The sequence below is a fragment of the Ipomoea nil genome, unplaced genomic scaffold, assembly GCF_001879475.1.
Source record: "Ipomoea nil cultivar Tokyo-kokei standard unplaced genomic scaffold, Asagao_1.1 scaffold0188, whole genome shotgun sequence".
NCBI lineage: Eukaryota > Viridiplantae > Streptophyta > Magnoliopsida > Solanales > Convolvulaceae > Ipomoea > Ipomoea nil.
Window position 1 is genome coordinate 1,242,885 of NW_017616616.1, and position 19,490 is coordinate 1,262,374.

The window sequence follows — 19,490 nt, forward strand, 5'->3', positions numbered from 1 at the left end:
TCTAATTATGTATATGTTCAAGTTAATTTCTTTCAAGGTATGCATGTCACTCAAAGTATTTTAATATATGTTAAATAATCCAAGAGAAAGTCATCTCATAGGTTATATAATATCAATAATGGTTTTTTTGAAAACAATATCAATAATGGTTATGATTTGCTACTATAATAAATTTTTTTTGCTAGAATTTGAAGTTGTGTTTTTGGCGGGCACGTATAGTTGTCCATTGATTCTTCGCAAATTATGCCGTGCAACCGTGTGCACCATGTATTGTGCACACGGTTGCAAAAACGGCATCGTTTTAATTAAAAACGCGCGTCTGACTTTTTAAAAAAAAAATCAATTTCGATTGTCGTTAACGGTGTTATGTTGTGCATAATTTGAACTATATATCCAGAATGAATGAAATATATATTCAGAATGAATGAACTATATATCCATAATGAATGAACTATATATCCAGAATGAATGGAAACTGTTTTTTTTAATAAAATCAAACGCGTGTTTTTAGTCAAAACGACGTCGTTTTTGCAACCGTGTGCACCATGCATGGTGACGGTTGCACAACATAACGCTTCTTGATTCTTTAACCCCTCCAGGCTCAATTCAACTTTGTGCCTAAATGAACGGCCCAATAGACCAACAAAGCTCCATTCTCTCTCTCTCTCTCACACACATATATGGAATATTCAGCTCAACCATATATGACATATTGATCTATTAAAAAAGTGTTGGATCTCAACGCTGTACTATGTTTGTCACCCATTTTGTGACTGGTGCGCAAATTATGCCGTGGAATCGTGTTCACCGAGAATGGTGAACACAAGTCAAAACGACGTCGTTTTTAGGCAAAAAAAAAAAAATCGCGGATGTGGAGTTAACGGCGCGTTACTGATCAAATTATGAATTTTCTGTTATGAGATTATGAATTTTATGAAAATTCATAATCTCATAACAGAAAATTCATAATCGCATAACAGAAAATTCATAATCGCATAACAGAAAATTCATAATCTTATAACAGAAAATTCATAATCTCATGGTTCCAAAGTGAATGTGTAGGCATGGTTCCAAAGTGAATGTGCAGGCATGGATTCATAATTTATGAATGTCCGTGATTTCGGACGGGAATATGTAGGCATGGTTCCAAAGTGAATGTGCATGCATGAATTCATAATTTATGAATGTCCGAAACTCCGAAATTATGAATGTAATGAAAATTCATAATCTCATAACAGAAAATTCATAATCGCATAACAGAAAATTCATAATCTCATAACTGAAAATTCATAATCTCATAACAGAAAATTCATAATCTCATGGTTCCAAAGTGAATGTGTAGGCATGGTTCCAAAGTGAATGTGTAGGCAGTCACGTAATTAATTAAAAGAAAAAAAAAAAAGATAACGGTACACTAACACCGTTGGAACCGTGTTCACCATGAATGGTGAACACGGTTCCATGGCATAACGTCTGGTGACTGGTGTAAGTCACTGTAAGTCAATCAGACTTAACTCTAAGGTTCTTTGGCTATCTGGTTATCACATCTACTTAAACCTGATAAGTAGGTGGACATTAACCATTTTACAACATCCGTCCTGATAAGTAAGTGGACATTAACCATTTAATAACATCCGTCCATGGTAAGTCCATCTGTGGAATATACTTTATCATTTTTTTATGTGGTGGATTGTTGTTTAATTTGATCAGCTAGACTGTACGTACTAGTTAAATTATATATATGTGATTTGTTGAATAAAAATTTAATAATTTGACTTAAAATATTACATAACTTTTGATTACATTGAATACATATATTTTGAATTTAATTAAAACATTCAAATATGGATCATTGATTCAAAGTGTATATATTATTAGGAAGATAACATCAAAAGTTCTAAAATGACCTGATAAAAGGCTAATTAATAGTTGTGCAGATGGGATTATGATGATGATTGTTAAGCACACTTAATTTGATTTACAATGTTTAATGATGATTTCCTATAAGTCATCATGCATGTTGTGATTGCCTTATTTTATTGGGGTGACTTTAATGTCATACAGTTGGGTAAGAAGCTCCTAGGGCAATGCCACAAAGTCCTTCCTTAGCAGCAATATCCTTTTCCAACCTTATATATCCCTTGTCTCCCCAACTTGGTCCCCACGAGTTCTTTATGAGCCAAAACTTTTTCCCGCCCATCGCGCCGTACCCAACGGCGGTCACGCCGTGGTTAACTTTGGTCGTACACCCTGAGGTCAAAACTCCACTTTTGTACATCATAAATAGCTTTTCGCCGGCGTTAACCGCCACAGACACCGGCTGCTTCGCCACCGCTTTCATAAGGTCCGCCTCGCTTTTGGGCGGGACGGCTTGGAATCCGCCGATCTTAGCTGCACTTGCGGATGCCTTTTTCGGGTCGCAGGCGCCTCGCTTTGCCGTGTATGGGTAACTGGCTTCGGTAGTTATGCCTTTGTTGCCGGCGACATATTTGAATGCGGAATTCATGTATCCGCCGTTGCAGCCGCCGCTGCCTTTGTCGCAGTCCACCAGTTGTTGTTCCGATAAAGAAATTAGTTTTTTGGTGGATATCTTGGTGATCCCCTCCATTGCCGCCACCGCGGAAAATGCCCAACAGCTTCCTGCACCATTTTTAATATTTTACCACCCAACAACAAAGTTAATTAATATAAGCATTCTCATTTAGCAAAATCTGCAACCACTATTAGAGATACGCGCAACGAATCAACCTTATTATATGCTAACCTTAGTCAACAAAAGAATCACAAGGAGTCAGCGATCGGGATACAATATTTTTTTGAGTTAATTTCAGCAAAGGTACAGTCCCTTGTGTAAACTAGTTTGAATCGGGTGCCGACATTTTGAGTTCCCCCGCACCTAGAGGTCCTCACATAGTCTGTATTTGACGAAGGACGATTTGGGGCGGGCAAAATTTTGAGCATATAAATTTTTTTAAAAAAATAAATAAATAAACGGGCTGATGGACTGGCCTGTTTAGCCCGTCAACCCGCCTAACCATGGCCATGTAAACAAAAAAAGGGGCCACAAATCGCGCAATCAGCCCACCTGGACCCTAATTTTTATGCATGCACAAAGGATCCAATTCACACACCCTACGAACACTGTTACCTTCAGTCGTGAATCGTAACATGCTACTCTACGAACCATTACGCTAAAACTTGGTCGTGACATGCGACGGACCACTATGCTTAAACCGGGGCAAATACAAAAATATTGGTCAAGCAACACATGGTCATATTTGATAGTTGATAATAAAATTATATGTTTGACAAAAACTTCTGTGAAACCGTCTCATCGTGAGACAGATTGAGTCAAGGTGAGAATGTAATACTTATACTAAAAAAAAATGTGATACTAAACAGATTTTTACAAAGTGTAACCGTGTATATTCACATTTGTATAGTACATATATATACTCATCACAGTACACTTACCACAATTGGCTTGATTCTTGACGCCTGTAACAGCGCCACTTTTCACCCAGTCCATGGCGGGGGGAGCGCTCACGTTCTGGTACATAAATGGAGTTGTCCCGGCCGGCTGATCGTCCGGCATCAAGCATGCTATTCTTGATTGAAATTCGTCAATAGTTAAATCGGTGAATTGGTTGATTCCTAAGGTGAAACTCTGGTTTCCGGCTTGATTAAAAGAGTTAATATACTCCACATTGTCTTTGAATATACTGAATCGTTTCATCTTTTCTGTTTGATTTGCATACACTCGTCCATATTCAACTATCCACTGCTCGTATGTTTTCATCATCTCCTCGTCGCCGTCTAAGCGCCTGGCCTCGTAGCAAGCCCAAATCTCCAGCACTAGAACAGCTACAACAACAATGGTATTCTTGTTGTTCAATCTAGGAGCCATTCTTTTTATTAATTTGTTCATTTATCCTTAAAGAGTTAGTGCCGAGATTTGTAACAATATGCATCATATATACGACTAAGAGGATGAGACCAATTTTATGGTTTTCAACTTGGATAAGCCGGCAAGATATGCATGTTACTGATGATGTTTGCTGCTTCCGTACACGCTGGCTGCTTTCTGGTTTTCATCTTTATAAAGTGAATCAATCTTCAAGTTGTTGGATTTCAGCTGACTTATAAACAATTCAAGTGCATAATTGTACCTCCATGATTAATTTAAGAGTTAATTCTACTAGAGATTCTTTGTCTTAAAAATTTTGGTTACTAAAAATGAGAAGTTAACTAAAATCCTAAATAAATTAAACCGGTTGAAACCTGAAAAATAACAAACTTTAAAAGAAAAATATGAAGAGACAAAAATGTCCTTACTAAAAATAGGAAAGGTCATTAGAAAGACTAAAAATGTCCAAAAAAAATAATAGTCTAGGATGTTAAATGACAAAAGTGATAGTCTGAGACTAAATTTGGAATTGACACCAACGACAATGGACCTCTGGTAGAATTAATTCTTAATTTAATGACTTTTTATTTTATTTTATTTCTCATAAATTTATAGAGCAATACTCATTAAAACGGATTTCAATCATGAAGATTGGGTCTTGAAAACCCAAAATTGTACACTTTTTTTTTTCTTCTTTGGTTGAGTTTTGATATAATTTTCTTAATTAAAGGTTTTTTTTAAACGAGGCAACTAGTGCAACACATCTAGAAAGGAATTTAAGGAATCTTTTCTAAATACAAACTAGTGTTTTCTCTTTAATTTCAAACAATTTAAAATAATGATGATCACAAATAATAAAGCTAATTTGGGCCTTGGATCTTGTGATTGGCTCAATTTGTACTCTTAATGGATCTTCATTATGTTGGGTCGCATCATCCTCCCCTTCTTGAAAAATGATTCGACCTCGAATCTTCTAAACATTGTCTTCGATCTGTGACATCACTTGAAATGGACCACTTATAATACTTTCCTCTATCGAATGGAATTTTTATTGGACTTTCTTGTTTCTTCCACCATTGATGCTTTAAGGATGTAGTTATGGGCCTTGTGATGAGCCCACTATTTACCCTTACTGAATTCCATGTGTACTGGTTCCTATTATTCTCCCATTCTTGAAAAGGATTCGTCCTCGAATCCAAATCTTCAATGAAAGACAAAGTAGCAAGCTCACTTTCTATTTTATCACGCTCATGGAACTTTTTCTTGGGATGCTTGACACGAGTCGCTCCAATCATCATCCTACAATCAACAAGTAAGGCAATTAAGTCTAATGACACATCATGGAATTTAAACATTCTGGATGGTAATAATTCAACAAAATGAGACATATTAAATTTAGGCATCTTGTTTGAATTGTCAACAAGCACAAAATCTTTCCTCCTAGAGCTGAATGAGAGAATGCTATTGAAAACATGAGTGTGAAATATTAATATCAAAAAGGAGAAAGTTGAATATAAATACTTAAATAGACGAACCCCAAAATCCTGAAGATTATACACTGATGGTTTGTGATTGGTTATCCTGTAGATTATGCGTAGAATGCTTATGGTTGTACTCTTTTTCTCTTAGCTAAGTTTCTCCCACTGGGTTTTCTTAGCCAAAGATTTTTAATGAGGCAACCTCGTACAACATATGTATTGGAATACGTCATATACTCTTTTTCCCTCGACTAGATTTTTTCCACAGGATTTTCCTAGTCAGGTTTTTAAGGAGGCATGAGTATGGTCATTATCCACTTCTTCCTATATTTGTGTTCATGTACGGACCGATATGGTTAAACTGATTAGTTGTACATATTTATGAGAGAAGTTATCAATGAAAGGATGATGGTTTTTCCTGCATTATGTTCTTCTTCTCTCCTTCTTTCTTCTTCATTGTATGATTTTTGAGCGTGTGATTATATACAGTTGTTTGGATGAGTGAGAGAATTAACGTAATTGGATTATCTGAAAGAATACAACCAATAATACATAGCTAAGGAGATTAAGCTAACGTAATATACTCCTATAGTTTAGGATAGCTAAGTCAAACTAAATACTAACCACACACAATATTATGTACACAAATATAATATAACTCATACACCCCCTCAAGCACAAGGTTGGAGGGCGACAACATTGAGCTTGTCACGTAGAGCCCCAAAGCGTGCAGCGGGCAAGGGTTTGGTGAAGATATCGGCCAGCTGATCCTTGGTCGAGACAAAATTAACCAAAAAATCACCTGACGCCACCTTGTCCAGAACAAAATGATAGTCGATCTCTACATGCTTGGTCCTGACGTGAAATACTGGATTAGCGCAGAGATAAGTAGCACCGAGATTGTCACACCACAAAGTAGCCGGGCGACCGGAGTGAAGCCCAAGTTCGCGAAGCAGAGAGATAATCCAAGTGACCTCGGCAGAGACATCGGCTAGCCCCTTGTATACGGCTTCCGTTGACGATCGAGCTACCGTCCGTTGCTTGCGGGAGACCCAAGACACAAGGTTGGACCCAATAAACACGGCATAGCCACTGGTAGATTTCCGGTCAATCGGACAGTCGGCCTAGTCGGAGTCGGAGAAGGCATGGATATCCGCGGACCCGGAACGAGACAGGCGAAGGCCGAGGTCGAGAGTCCCCTTAACATAGCGTAGGACCCGCTTCAGGAGACCCCAGTGCTCATCAGTCGGTGCATGTATAAACTGATATAGTCGATTCACAGAATATGAGAGATCCATACTCGTGATGGTTAAATACTGCAAAGCACCTACTAGGCGCTGGTACTGTGTTGGATTCTCAAAGGGTTGAGTTGCTAGAGATACTGCCTGAGTAACTGCAGCTGGTGTGGCTAGTGGCTTACACTCTGTCATGCCTGCTCGCTTCAAGAGGTCCCTCATATACCGCCGTTGTGACAGAAGAAGAGTGCCGCCAGTTTTGATTGTTTCAATACCCAGGAAAAAACTTGGTGCCCCTAAGTCTCTGATCTTGAAAGCTATTGACAAGTGCTGCAGAAGAGTGTCAACTAGGGAAGCGTTGTTGCCCATCATAATGATATCGTCCACATAGACGAGAAGAAACACACGCGACTCACCAACAGTGTAGTGAAAGAGTGAGACGTCAGTCTTGGAGGCACAGAACCCTGTAGACAGTAAGAAATCGTGTAGACGCTTAAACCACGCCCGAGGTGCCTGTTTTAACCCATATAGGGACCGCTGAAGATGACAGACATGATCGGGATTAGTTGCGTCCTCATAGCTAAGGAGATTAAGCTAGTGTAATCTACTCCTATAGTTTAGGATAGCTAAGTCAAACTAAATACTAGCATGCTTATCAAATGGGTAAACCAAAGATAGTTCCGAAGAACACACAAGACTCATCACGGTTCAACGAAACACAATGTTAAACACTTAGCACGATTCACGACCACACACAATATTATGTAGACAAATATAATATAACTCATAGTTTGGTAATCATAAGATTTCATATTTGACTTTTTGTTAAAATTGTTTATTGGTTTCTTAGTTTGAACCGGTCAATTGTGGGTAACCTGGTTGACCTGGCTTAGTTGTGGTCCATTTTCAATTAATTAAAGATTAAAAAAAAAAAAAAGATAACTCCAACTAAGTTAGCCTGATATATAACTGCATTGGGAACCACAAGTTTGCGGCCTTGTCTGTGAGAATTGTATATTGATCTCTTAGTTTGAGGTAAATATACTAAGTTGAAATATTTTATTCCTTTGATTTCGAATTTTACGTAATTAAACAAGATAGATAAATAATACAAGTAATTATAGTAATTTGTAATAATCATAAGCATATATATCTTCTTCTTCTTCTTCTCCCATATATATCTTGTTCTATGCAACTGGAAAAGAAGGTTTGGTGGCAATTCCACAAGCTCCTTTGGCATCACCGGAATCCTTAATCAACTTTAAGTATCCATTCTCTCCCCACCCTTCCCCCCACGAGTTCTTTATCAGCCAGAACTTCCGGCCGTCGGACTCCCCGTATCCCACCACCGTGATAGCATGGTTCACCGTCGTCGTACACTTATCCTTGCCGTAAATTCCTCCTTTATAGAACTGAAACGCCATTCCAGAAGCGTCGATGGCCGCCGACACCGGCTGGTTGGCCACCGCCTTCATAAGCTCCGACTCGCGGAATCTGGGAACCCACTGAAACCCCTTGATTTTGGCCTCGATTTGGGCTGCCTTGCTTCGTTGGCAGAATCCCTTCTTCATGGCGTATGGGTAATTGGATTCGGTGGTTATGCCGCCGTTGAAGAGGACGTAGAGGAATCCGGCGCCGATCCAGCCGCCATGGCAGCCCAGGCTTATGATGTCGCAGTCTAACAGTTGTTGCTCCGATAAAGATGACAATATTCCTGCTCGAATCTGTTTGATTCCCTCTATTGCAGCCACAGCAGAAAATGCCCAACAGCATCCTGCAAATTTTTAGACTCTGTTACAAAGTGGTATCTGATTCTCAACCTGAAACATAAAAAGTCAAATCTCGAAACTATGACCTCCCATTTAGGAGAGTGACACTTGACTATAGTTAGGGATATAATTTGAAAAAGGTATTATAATCAAGGGTCTAAAAGTATTTAAAAAAAAAAAAATTAATTACCACATTGTTTCTGATTTTTGACAGGAGTCACGGCTCCCTTTTTTACCCAATCCATGTCGGCTGGAATTTCGGTCACGTTCTCGTACATAAATGGCGTATTCTCATAATAGGGTGGGTTCTTGTACCCCATTCTTGAAGATTTAAATTCATCATTGGTTAAATCTGCAAACTCGTTGATTCCCACGGTAAAAGTTTCGTTCCCGGCCTGATTAAAAGAGTCGATAAAATTCACATTTTCTTTGAATATATCGAACCGCTTAACCTTCTCCGTCTCATTTGCATAAACTCGTCCATACTCGACTATCCACTGCTCGTACCTCTTCACCATTTCGTCGTCGTCGTCTAAGCGCCACCGTGCTGTGGCTTCGCAACAAGCCCAGATCTCCAACACCAGAATGATGGCTGCGAAAACAATGAGGTGTGTGTACTTTCTTGAACCCATTTTTGTGTTGTTTCCTTATTACTTCCTATTTGAAGTAATTAAGGTTTATTGTGAAGAGGCCAAGCAGGTGAGTGGAGGGATTTATAGCAAGCATAGTATGAGTAATATGAAGAATATGTTATTCGCCTCACCACTCAACTACACAGCAAGTTATGCATGGTGTTTGGTGGTTCCGTATACGGTGTCCTTAGCTTCACAGTTATATACTATCATAGTATATATATATCATGGTTTCTTGTTTTTATTCTCTAGACTAAAATAATCTATTTGATTTACTTTAGTACGAAAATTATGCTACACTATGATAATATTTTTATAATCACATTTAGACGTTTGATTGAAATATCATAATCAAAATGGAAATAGAAATAACACCCAAAATGTTAATTAGATTTGAATATAAAGTAAGCAGTATTTGGGAGAAGATGTCAAGGTTCGAGTCTTGGTGTCTTGGTGGCAACAGTGCAGGGATTATGCTAAAAGTGAACAGGTCCCTTGTGTGGGCATTGACATTTGGTCATGTCTATTGAGTCATCGAGTTACCGTGATTTACATCATCTCAAATGCTCTATCGGATCGGAATGTGGGGACCTTTAGGGTTGGGAATTCAACCTTTTTGGGAGAACAAGATTTGAATATATATAAGAGTAACGTTTAAAAACAATAAGCCAAATCCCCTTTAATTTTGAACTTCACATTATATCATTAATTTTACTGACAATACTAAGGGGTCTCACAGGGACCAGGACTATGTGGTCTAATGGTACCCGGGTTGGACTTCTATTTGGAAGTTTATGAGTTCAAGCCTCAGTGGATGCGTTATTGGTTCTTTGTGTTTCAGTACTTTCAAAAGCGAGTTGGGCTACAAAAATAAAAAATGTCATTTTAAAACGCTACTCAAAGCAAAATGTTAAACTTAGCAAACACTCAAAATGACGTTGTTTTCAAAACGTTAAAAATGACTCATCAGCTAAAATTTTGCCCCAAGAGTGGTGGTTTTTATTTTATTTTATTTTTTAAAAAATAAATTGTAGGCCAACAAGGAGGGAGAGTAGGAGAAGAAATGGAAAAAGAAAAAAGAAAACAAAATGTACGGAAAAAAAAAAAAAAAAAAAAGGAGAGAAAACATATGGTTTATGCACCCACACTCTAAAACACAATGATGGTCATGCTTTAACCTCCCATTGAGATTAGCGAACAAAATAGTTAATTTCACTTTTAAGTGTTAGTTCTGAATTTCAATTTGATAAGTCACATTAGTTTTTTTTTTTTTTTTTTTTTTTTTTTTTAAATACTATTGACTCTATTACACGGTAGTATTGTTCTATACTTTCTCTAACTACTGCAATCCAAAGAGTCAATACCCCACCACCAAGTTCGATCCTATAACATTTTTTCAAGAGAAATTACATATGTGTCATCTAAGCACAAGGTGTTTGGCAACAAGCCACATTAGTTATGATGTTGATTTGGTAATAACAAAATATAAGTTTGACTCCAGCAAAAATTAAATAATTTATTGACCATTTTAGTTTAAACAAGTATGATCGTCTATAGTCAACTAAGGTCATAAGCCAGAGTTTACAAATAGAGACAACCCCTGTCAAATAATTAACTAGGTAAGGTTAATGTCACTCGACTCTTGTAGGAATGGTATATTGATGTTTTGGTTTGAGCCTAAATACCGAGTATAAATATTTTATTATTTTGATTTCAAATTTGAAGTAAGCAAACATAGATAAATAATACAAGTAATTATAATCTATAATTATGATAAGTAACAGATCTTCTTCAATTCTATGCAGTTGGAAAAGAAGGGTTTGTGGTAATGCCACAAGCTCCTTTCCGATTACCGGTATCCTTCATCAACTTCACGTATCCCTCCTCTCCCCATTTATCTCCCCACGAGTTCTTTATCAGCCAAAACTTCCCGTCGTCGGACTCCCCGTATCCCACCGCCGTTACACCGTGGTTCACCTTCGCCTTACAGTCCTTGCCATAGATTCCCTCCTTATAGAACTGAAACGCCGACCCACTAGCGTCGATGGCCACGGCCACCGGCTGGTTGGCCACCGCCTTCGTGAGCGCCGCCTCATTGTATGCGGGAACCCAGCGAAACCCCTTGATTTTAGCCGCCGCTTGGGATGCCTTGCGTCGTTTGCAGAATCCCCTCTTCATGGTGTATGGGTAGTTCTCTTCGGTGGTTATGCCTCTGTTTAAGAGGACGTAGAGGAATCCGGAGCCGATCCAGCCGCCATGGCAGCCCAGGCTTATGAGGTCGCAGTCTAAGAGTTGTTGCTCCGATAGAGAAACTAACTTTTCTGTTTTTATCTGTGTGATTCCCTCTATTGCAGCCACAGCAGCAAATGCCCAACAACATCCTGCAATATATATATATATATATATATATATATATATATATATATATATATATAATTACATTCATGTAAAAACCGGGCTTAAAATACAAACGTGGACATTTCTGGATCGTTAGATTTTGGGTATCTAAGGTTGTGATTAGTTTTTATGATTTTGTGTGCTGCCCGCCTGTGTGCACGGTAGTTTATGGACGTGTGCACGTCAGCCCAAATATTGTGAATTCACATATGCATACTGTGTTGGATATGTGCATTGTCGTCCACGGATGTGTGCGCACCCGCATTTAGGTATGTGCACAATATATGTCCACATGTTTGTATTTTAAGAGTGTTTGCATGTGAATGCAACCTATATATATGAGGTGGGGATGGAATGAGTGGGGGCAACTACCCCATACTAGATCTGGGTGAGCTAGTATAAATTGTCCTAAATCAAAAAGGCTAACTGCTCCTACTAAGAATCAAACTTATAACTTTATAGTTATCAAATCAACCATATTACTGCCCTATTCTTAAAATTTGTTATAAGTAATAATTACCACATTTTTGCTGATTTTTGACTGGAGTTACTGCACCCTTTTCTACCCAGTCCACGGTGTCAGGGACATCGGTCACGTTCTCGTACATAAAAGGCGTCGTCTCCATATAGAGAGGGCTTTTGTATCCCATTCTTGAAGATTTAAATTCTTCATTGGTTAAATCTGCAAACTCGTTGATTCCCACTGTAAAAGTATGGTTTCCGACCAAATTGAAAGAATCGATGAATTTCACGTTTTCTTTGAATATATTGAACCGCTCTACTTTCTCCGTTTCGTTTGCATACACTCGTCCATATTCAACTATCCACTGCTCGTACCTCTTCATCATTTCGTCATCGTCGTCGTCGTCTAAGTGCCACCGTGTTGTGGCTTCGCACCAAGCCCACATCTCCAGCAGCACCAGAATGGTTGCGAAAACAATGAGGTGTCTGTTCTTTCTTGAACCCATTTTTCTATTCTTTCCTTTTTACTTCCTATTTGAAGTAAGATTTATTATGAAGAGGCAGGGATATATAGCAGCCATAATATGAAGAATATGTTTTTCTACTCACCACTCAACTACCCAGCAAGCTATGCATGTTCTTGATGGTGTTTGGTGGTTCCGTATACGCTGTCCTTCACAGCTATATACTATGATGGTTTCTAGTTTTCATTCTCACAAATAAAAGATCACAAGATTTATGTGGTTCGATAGTGTACTTATGCATATGGGAGCAAAGTAATTATTTTATTAATTATGATGATGTTAGGTTACAATTAAGTTTTATATTTATATGTGATAGTAATGGTACATTTACAAAATTATTATGTACCGCATCACACCCTAAACGACTCAGCGAAGTTAATTAGTTCGAGTTTGAACGCTAGTGACAAGTCACTCTGCTCCACTACACTTCAGCATATTCATGAATCAATAACATATAACATATACACAACAATAATTGCATTATTTAGTAAAAAACTTAGTTCTACGTTAGTGGCAGTACTAAATCTAGTTATCAGTTAGAATTTTTCATCCAACCAAATCAATTAAAAGAGCAATATAGTAATTTCAATTATGAGAAGTAAAAAAAAAAAAAAAAAAAAAAAAAAAAAAAAGGCAATTCTACCTTTCATCTAACGAGTATAAATGTATAATTTGCAATTTTACTCGGACTTCTTCATCAGATGATCAACCGTCTTAGTAACAGTCTCAAATGTAATAATCCTTTGTTAAACTTTCACTTTAATTGTTGGAAAAATTAGTTATAATTAATATTTAAAGTGGTCATTTCATAATAGTATAATTTTCACTAAAGTCTATTTTTAATTTGGATCAAATCAAATTATTCAATTTGCTATATTATATATTCTAAATGAATAAAGACTTAAATGAGAAATAAATTTCCAAAGTATATCCGATCCGTTTGAATTGAAAAATATACGATTGAAAAGACAATAACATTATTTGTCCTACATTGAAAAAATGGCGTGAGTTTGCACTATTATATATACATAATTCAACTTTTCAATGCGTTTAAATTTTGTAACATAATAGCTCTCTCTCTTCTCTTCTCAAAAAGGTTGAATCCTCAACTCCAAAAGCCCCCCACACCTCTGACTGCCAAAGCCTCAACTTTTCAATGCGTTTAAATTTTGTAACATAATGGCTCTTTCTCTCTTTTCTCTTCCCGAAAAGGTTGAATCCCCAACTCCAAAAGCCCCCCACAACTCTGACCGCCAATGTAATTCAGCTGAACACAGAAGCTAAACATTTGTTCACTGCGCACAAAGAGCCCCCTACTTTGAGAGGTTGTTTCCACACTGCCATTGATGAAACTCGATCTCTGGTCATTCTTTTCAAACTTTATCCTTGTGACCAATTGAGCTGCTCATGCGGACTAATGGCTCTCCCTCTCTCACTTACATGGACGGAGGTTCAAATTAAATGCCCACATGCGCATCCACGACCTGATCGAGTGTATTTGTGGGGCAAAAGCGTCAACTAACTATATGGCTAAGATTCTATCACATTTTACCACATACCAAATGTGTTAGAATAAGTCTTGTGTAAGGCCATACTACTATAAGATAAGATGTGTAATACTTTTTAGTAAAGTGCAATACCATACATCTCACATAATACACTCTTACACAACTTATTTAATGTGCTAATCTCAATTGACAATTCTATGATCTATGCAGTTGGATAACAAGCTTGTGTGGCAATGCCACAAAGCCCTTGCGCCACGCCACTATCTTTCAACATCTTTATGTACCCACGCTCTCCCCACTGTTCCCCCCACGAGTTCTTCAACAGCCAATACTTTTTCCCTCCCGGCATTACCCCATACCCCACCGCCGTCACCGCATGGGTCGTCCTCGTCGTACACCCCGTGCTGAAAAGTCCCCCTTTATAGAACTGAAACGGCCTTCCCATGGCGTCAATGGCCACCGACACCGGCTGGTTCGCCACCGCCTGCATAATCGCCGCCTCGCTGTTCGGAGGAATGTTCTGTAAGCCGGAGATTCTAGCGGCCGCTTGGGATGCCTTGGCCGTGTTGCACATCCCCTTTCTCATGGTGTATGGGTAATTGGCTCCCGTGGTTATGCCTCTGTTCTTGGCCACGTACTTGAATGCCGTTTGCATCCACCCGCCGTTGCAGCCGTGGCTTACGGTCTCGCAGTCCACCAGCTGTTGCTCCGACAAAGAGATTAGTTTTTTTGTTCTTATCTGAGTGATTCCCTCCGTCGCCCCCACCGCAGAAAATGCCCAACAACACCCTGCAATATAAAAGAAAATTAAAAGTGTAGGAGGAATTATTAAAAAATATTAAAGAAGAACTACATTAATGTTACTGAAAAGGTAGCCGAAAGCGGAAAAGTTATGTTTGAAAGGCTGAAGAGGCGGAAGAACTGTTAAGCTTGAAAGTGTTTGATAAATTTTTTTTTTTATATGATAAATGAAAAAAAAATATCTTCATAAAATCTAAATTAGTTTGTTTACATATTAAAATTTAACAATTTTGAAATAAAACTAATAGCATAATCATCATGATTTAGCATCCCATAAAGTAGTAATATTGTTGTGACCTTCATCTAATAATAATAATAATAATAATAATAATAATAATAATTATAATATTTGCTATTAATAAGATTAGAATTAAATGATACTAGTAATGCAATCGAGTACAGTAGAATGTAAATCTTAATCCGAAATCAATATTTTAATTTGATAGGAATATATGATAAAATCAAAAAGTTAATAAAAAATTAACTCAATTAGCTTGAAACTAATAAACTTGATAGGCTATTTGTTAACATTTTAAATAAATAAATAAAATTTTGTATATATTTCATACAAATGTAAATAATTCTTACTTGTATTTGGAATTTAAAATTGGAGATTTAGATTGATTAACTGATGTTTTAAATTTATATTTATAATGTAAATGTGCTAGTTTATTAAAATTTAAAAATTTAAATATTAATTTTAAAATATTAAAAAATTTATTAAGTTTGCCCAATAGCAATCGTTATACCTTGCACCACGGCGTGCGCAGCATTGTGCGTCCCGCACTTCCCAAAACGATGTCATTTTGGGAGGCGCGAAAGGGAGTTGACGTGATTATGTATATTTGTTTATATCATTATGTGCATTTGTTTATATAATTATGTGTATTTTTTTATACAATTATGTAAAACGACGTCGTTTTACATCAGGGCGCACAATGCAATGCGCACCCTGGTGCACGATATAAATTGCCCCCAATAGCCTAATTTATAGTGTTAGGACTAAAAAAATCACCTTTAACAAAAAAAAAAAAAAAAAAAAAAAATCAAACTTGACAATCCAAATCAAGTATTAAAATTTGTTATGAGTAGTAATATAATTAATTAATTACCACATTGTCCTTGATTTTTAATCTGAGTCACTGCTCCCCTTTGTAACCAATTCATCGTGGGAGGAAGGACCGTCACATTCTCGTACATAAATGGCGTTTTCTCGGAATGGGATGGCATCTCGCACGCCATTGTTGTTCGGAATTCGTCATTAGTTAAATCCGCAAACTGGTTGATACCTAAGGTGAAAGTATAGTTTCCGAGATTAAAAGAATTGATATACTCCACATTATCTTTGAATACACTGAACCGTTTCATCTTTTCTGTCTGATTTGCATACACCCGTCCATATTCAACTATCCACTCCTCGTACCTCTTCATCGTTCCCTCCTCGTTGTCATCCACGCGCCACCGCGCTGTGGCTTCGCAACGAGCCCCCATCTCGAGCGCCAGAATGGCTGCAAAAACAATCAAGTGTCTGTTCTTTCTTGAACCCTGCATTCTTATGTTCTTTTTGAAGTAGGATTTGTGATGAAGAGGAGATTTATAGCAGCCATAATATGAAGAATATGTTTTTCACTTCACCACTCAACTACACAGCAATTTATGCATGTTCTTGAGGGTGTTTGGTAGTTCCGTACACGCTGCCCTTCAGAGCTATATATACTATCATGGCTTCTTGTTTTCATTCTGATATCCTGGATAATAAAATGACTAAACGAAAATAAAAACTAAAGTGTCATGAGTTCTTATTTTCGATCATCCTCCGGGCTAAAACGACTAAAGGGTAATACAGTACTTAATAAGATTCAGTGTGTGGATTATGTTCAAGGTATACAAATTCTTTGTATACACTGATATTTACCTTTGTTGTTGAAGCATTGAGTTAGCGTACATCCTTCCAAATACTCCATTAGATCGAGATGTGGGAACATTGGGATTAGGAATTCAACTTTTTAAGAGAAGAAAAAAACACTACTATCTTAACCAGCTTATAGATATAATTCAACTTCTCAATGTGTTTAAATTTTATAGCATAAAGGTTTTTTCTCTTAGCCACATGGATGGAAGTTCATTTTTTTTTTTTAATACTATTAACTCTATTACAATGCAGTATCTGTTCATAACTACTTTCCAACCTATTGAAATACAGAGAGTCAATAGCACCTCCACTGAGTCTCGAACCTACAACCTCCATGTGAGAGTTAACTTGGTGTCATTGTACCACAAAGTCTTTGGCAAGGTTCAAATTAAATGTCCCTCGCCCGTGACCGAGCGCGATTGTAAGGGCAAAGTGTTAACTATATATGGCTAAGATTCTATCACTTTTTTACCACCAAATATGCTAAAATCGTGTATGAGACCGTACTATCATGATACATGCAATACCTTTTAATAAAATATAATATTATATGTCTCACGTAGTAAGACACTCACACAAACTTACTCAACTTACTCAACTTGCTAACTTGTCCTTTTATCACTTGTGCAAGTGATTTGTTGAGTTAAATTAAATATTATGATGAGTTAGAAATATTTCATCATTTTGATTTTTGACTCTCAAATAATTAAATTAAATATAGATAAATAATACAAGTAATGATAATAGTTAATAAGCATCTATATCTATGCAGTTGGATAACAAGGCTGTGTGGCAATGCCACAAAGCCCTCCCGGCGTGCCACTATCTTTGGTCATCCTTATGAAGCCATGCTCTCCCCACTTTTTCCCCCACGAATTCTTTAACCGCCAATACTTTTTCCCACCCCCCACCTCCCCGTATCCCACCGCCGTCACCGCATGGCTTGTCGTCGTCGTACACCCCGTGCTGAAAATTCCCTCTTTATAGAACCGAAAATTCCTTCCTAGGGAGTCAATGGACACGGATACCGGCTGGTTTGCCACCGCCTGCATAATCGCCTTCTCGTTGTCCTTAGGAACGTACTGTACGCCGGTGATTTTAGCGGCGGCTTGGGATGCCTTGGCCGAATTGCAGGACCCCTTTTTCCCGGTGTATGGGTAATTGGCTTCCGTGGCTATGCCTTTGTTCTTGGCCACGTACTTGAATCCCGCTTCCGCCCACCCGCCGTCGCAGCCGTGGCTTACGGTGTCGCAGTCCACCAGCTGTTGCTCCGACAAAGAGATTAGCTTTTTTGTTCTTATCTGTGCGATTCCCTCCATCGCCGCCACCGCAGAAAATGCCCAACAAGATCCTGCATTTTTTGTTCTTATATTGTAAAAAAAAATATTTCTGTATAGGATTCATACATAACCAAACGGTAATATTGATAATTATTCTAATTCTCCCTACTACAAACATGCAAAATACTTTTATCAAAACACATTATTATTACCAAATATTTGATTCTAATTCCGATTCTCATGTGCGGACTAAACACGCCCTTAGCTCTGAGTAAGATGTAAATCTTAACTCGAAATCAATATTTTAATTTGATATAATAAAATCAAAAAATGTTAATCAAAAGTTAACTCTATTAGCTTAAAAATAGTAAGCTTGATAGGCGATGGGAGTGAACTAGCTGAATAAATCAAGTTTAATGTTATTTTTTGTTTCACAAGTGATGTGATATGGAAGTTTTTTATTAAAGTCTTTTTAGAATAAAATTTATTAAATATATTAATGAATGTATTGTAAATTAAATTATTTTTTTGGAATAAATAATGAAACTAAAAAACTTATTGATGTAAATAAATTAATTTTTTTGTTAAATTTTAAATAAATGAATAAAATTTTGTATATATATTTTATACAATGTAAATAATTGTTTTTTTTTTTGAAAGCTACTGGCTCTATTACATTGTAGTATCTGTTCATATACTTTCTCAACCTACTGAAACACAAAGAACCAATAACGCCTCTAATGTAAATAATTGTTAATTGTATTTGAAATTTGAATTTGGAGATTTTGATTGGTTAACTGATGTTTTAAATTTATATTTATAATGTAAATTTACTAGTTTATTAAAATTAAAAAAAAAAATGAATGTTAATTTTAAAATATTTAAAAAATTTAGTTAAGTTCGCCTGATAACCTAATTTTTAGAGTTAGGAACTTAGGGTTAAAAGATACATCAATAAAAAATTAACCGGATAAATTTGACAATCCAAATTGAGTATTAAAATTTGTTATGAGTATTATATTTATTACCACATTGTTGTTGATTTTTGATTGAAGTCACTGCTCCCTTTTTTGACCAATCCATGGCGGGAGGAACATCAGTCACGTTCTCGTACATAAATGGCGTTATCTCATAATGGGATGGCATCTCGCACTGCATTGTTGTTCGAAATTCGTCATTAGTTAAATCCGCGAACTGGTTAATACCTAAGGTGAAAGTATGGTTTCCGACCTTATTAAAAGAGTCGATATACTCCACGTTGTCTTTAAATATACTGAACCGTTTCATCTTTTCTGTCTGATTCGCATACACCCGTCCCATATTCAACTATCCACTCCTCGTACCTCTTCATCATTCCCTCCTCGTCGTCATCCAAGCGCCACCGCGATCTGGCTTCGCAACAAGCCCAAATCTCCAGCACCAGAATGGCTGCGAAAACAATCAAGTGTCTGTTTTTTCTTGAACCCTGCATTCTTATGTTGTTTTTGAAGTAAGATTTGTGATGAAGAGGGGATTTATAGTACCCATAATATGAGTAATATCAAGAATATGTTTTTCACCTCACCACTCAAACTACACAGCAATT

At 37.2% G+C, this 19,490-nt stretch overlaps 5 protein-coding genes and 1 pseudogene across 5 annotated transcripts; all 6 read right to left on the bottom strand.

Annotated features, from left to right (window-relative positions):
• Positions 1–1,852: 1,852 nt before the first annotated feature.
• On the bottom strand, positions 1,853–3,957 carry LOC109181036 (ervatamin-B-like). The gene is made up of 2 exons (XM_019330792.1): positions 3,475–3,957; positions 1,853–2,640 (listed from the first exon to the last, which is right to left on the bottom strand). The coding sequence occupies exons 1-2, from the start codon at positions 3,926–3,928 to the stop codon at positions 2,057–2,059; spliced, it is 1,038 nt and encodes a 345-aa protein (XP_019186337.1). The 5' UTR covers positions 3,929–3,957; the 3' UTR covers positions 1,853–2,056.
• Positions 3,958–6,509: 2,552 nt separating this feature from the next.
• LOC109186308 (uncharacterized mitochondrial protein AtMg00810-like) lies at positions 6,510–6,989 on the bottom strand. The gene has a single exon (XM_019336239.1). It carries the CDS (start codon positions 6,987–6,989, stop codon positions 6,510–6,512), a length of 480 nt encoding a protein of 159 aa, XP_019191784.1.
• Positions 6,990–7,658: 669 nt separating this feature from the next.
• On the bottom strand, positions 7,659–9,076 carry LOC109181053 (ervatamin-B-like). Its single transcript, XM_019330814.1, has 2 exons — positions 8,580–9,076; positions 7,659–8,394 (listed from the first exon to the last, which is right to left on the bottom strand). Exons 1-2 carry the CDS (start codon positions 9,019–9,021, stop codon positions 7,808–7,810), a joined length of 1,029 nt encoding a protein of 342 aa, XP_019186359.1. The 5' UTR covers positions 9,022–9,076; the 3' UTR covers positions 7,659–7,807.
• A 1,627-nt stretch (positions 9,077–10,703) lies between these two features.
• Positions 10,704–12,418, bottom strand: LOC109181044 (ervatamin-B-like). Its single transcript, XM_019330802.1, has 2 exons — positions 11,939–12,418; positions 10,704–11,402 (listed from the first exon to the last, which is right to left on the bottom strand). Exons 1-2 carry the CDS (start codon positions 12,384–12,386, stop codon positions 10,819–10,821), a joined length of 1,032 nt encoding a protein of 343 aa, XP_019186347.1. The 5' UTR covers positions 12,387–12,418; the 3' UTR covers positions 10,704–10,818.
• Positions 12,419–14,004: 1,586 nt separating this feature from the next.
• On the bottom strand, positions 14,005–16,294 carry LOC109181064 (ervatamin-B-like). The gene is made up of 2 exons (XM_019330823.1): positions 15,826–16,294; positions 14,005–14,701 (listed from the first exon to the last, which is right to left on the bottom strand). The coding sequence occupies exons 1-2, from the start codon at positions 16,262–16,264 to the stop codon at positions 14,115–14,117; spliced, it is 1,026 nt and encodes a 341-aa protein (XP_019186368.1). The 5' UTR covers positions 16,265–16,294; the 3' UTR covers positions 14,005–14,114.
• A 1,095-nt stretch (positions 16,295–17,389) lies between these two features.
• On the bottom strand, positions 17,390–19,375 carry LOC109181076 (annotated as a pseudogene).
• Positions 19,376–19,490: the final 115 nt, after the last annotated feature.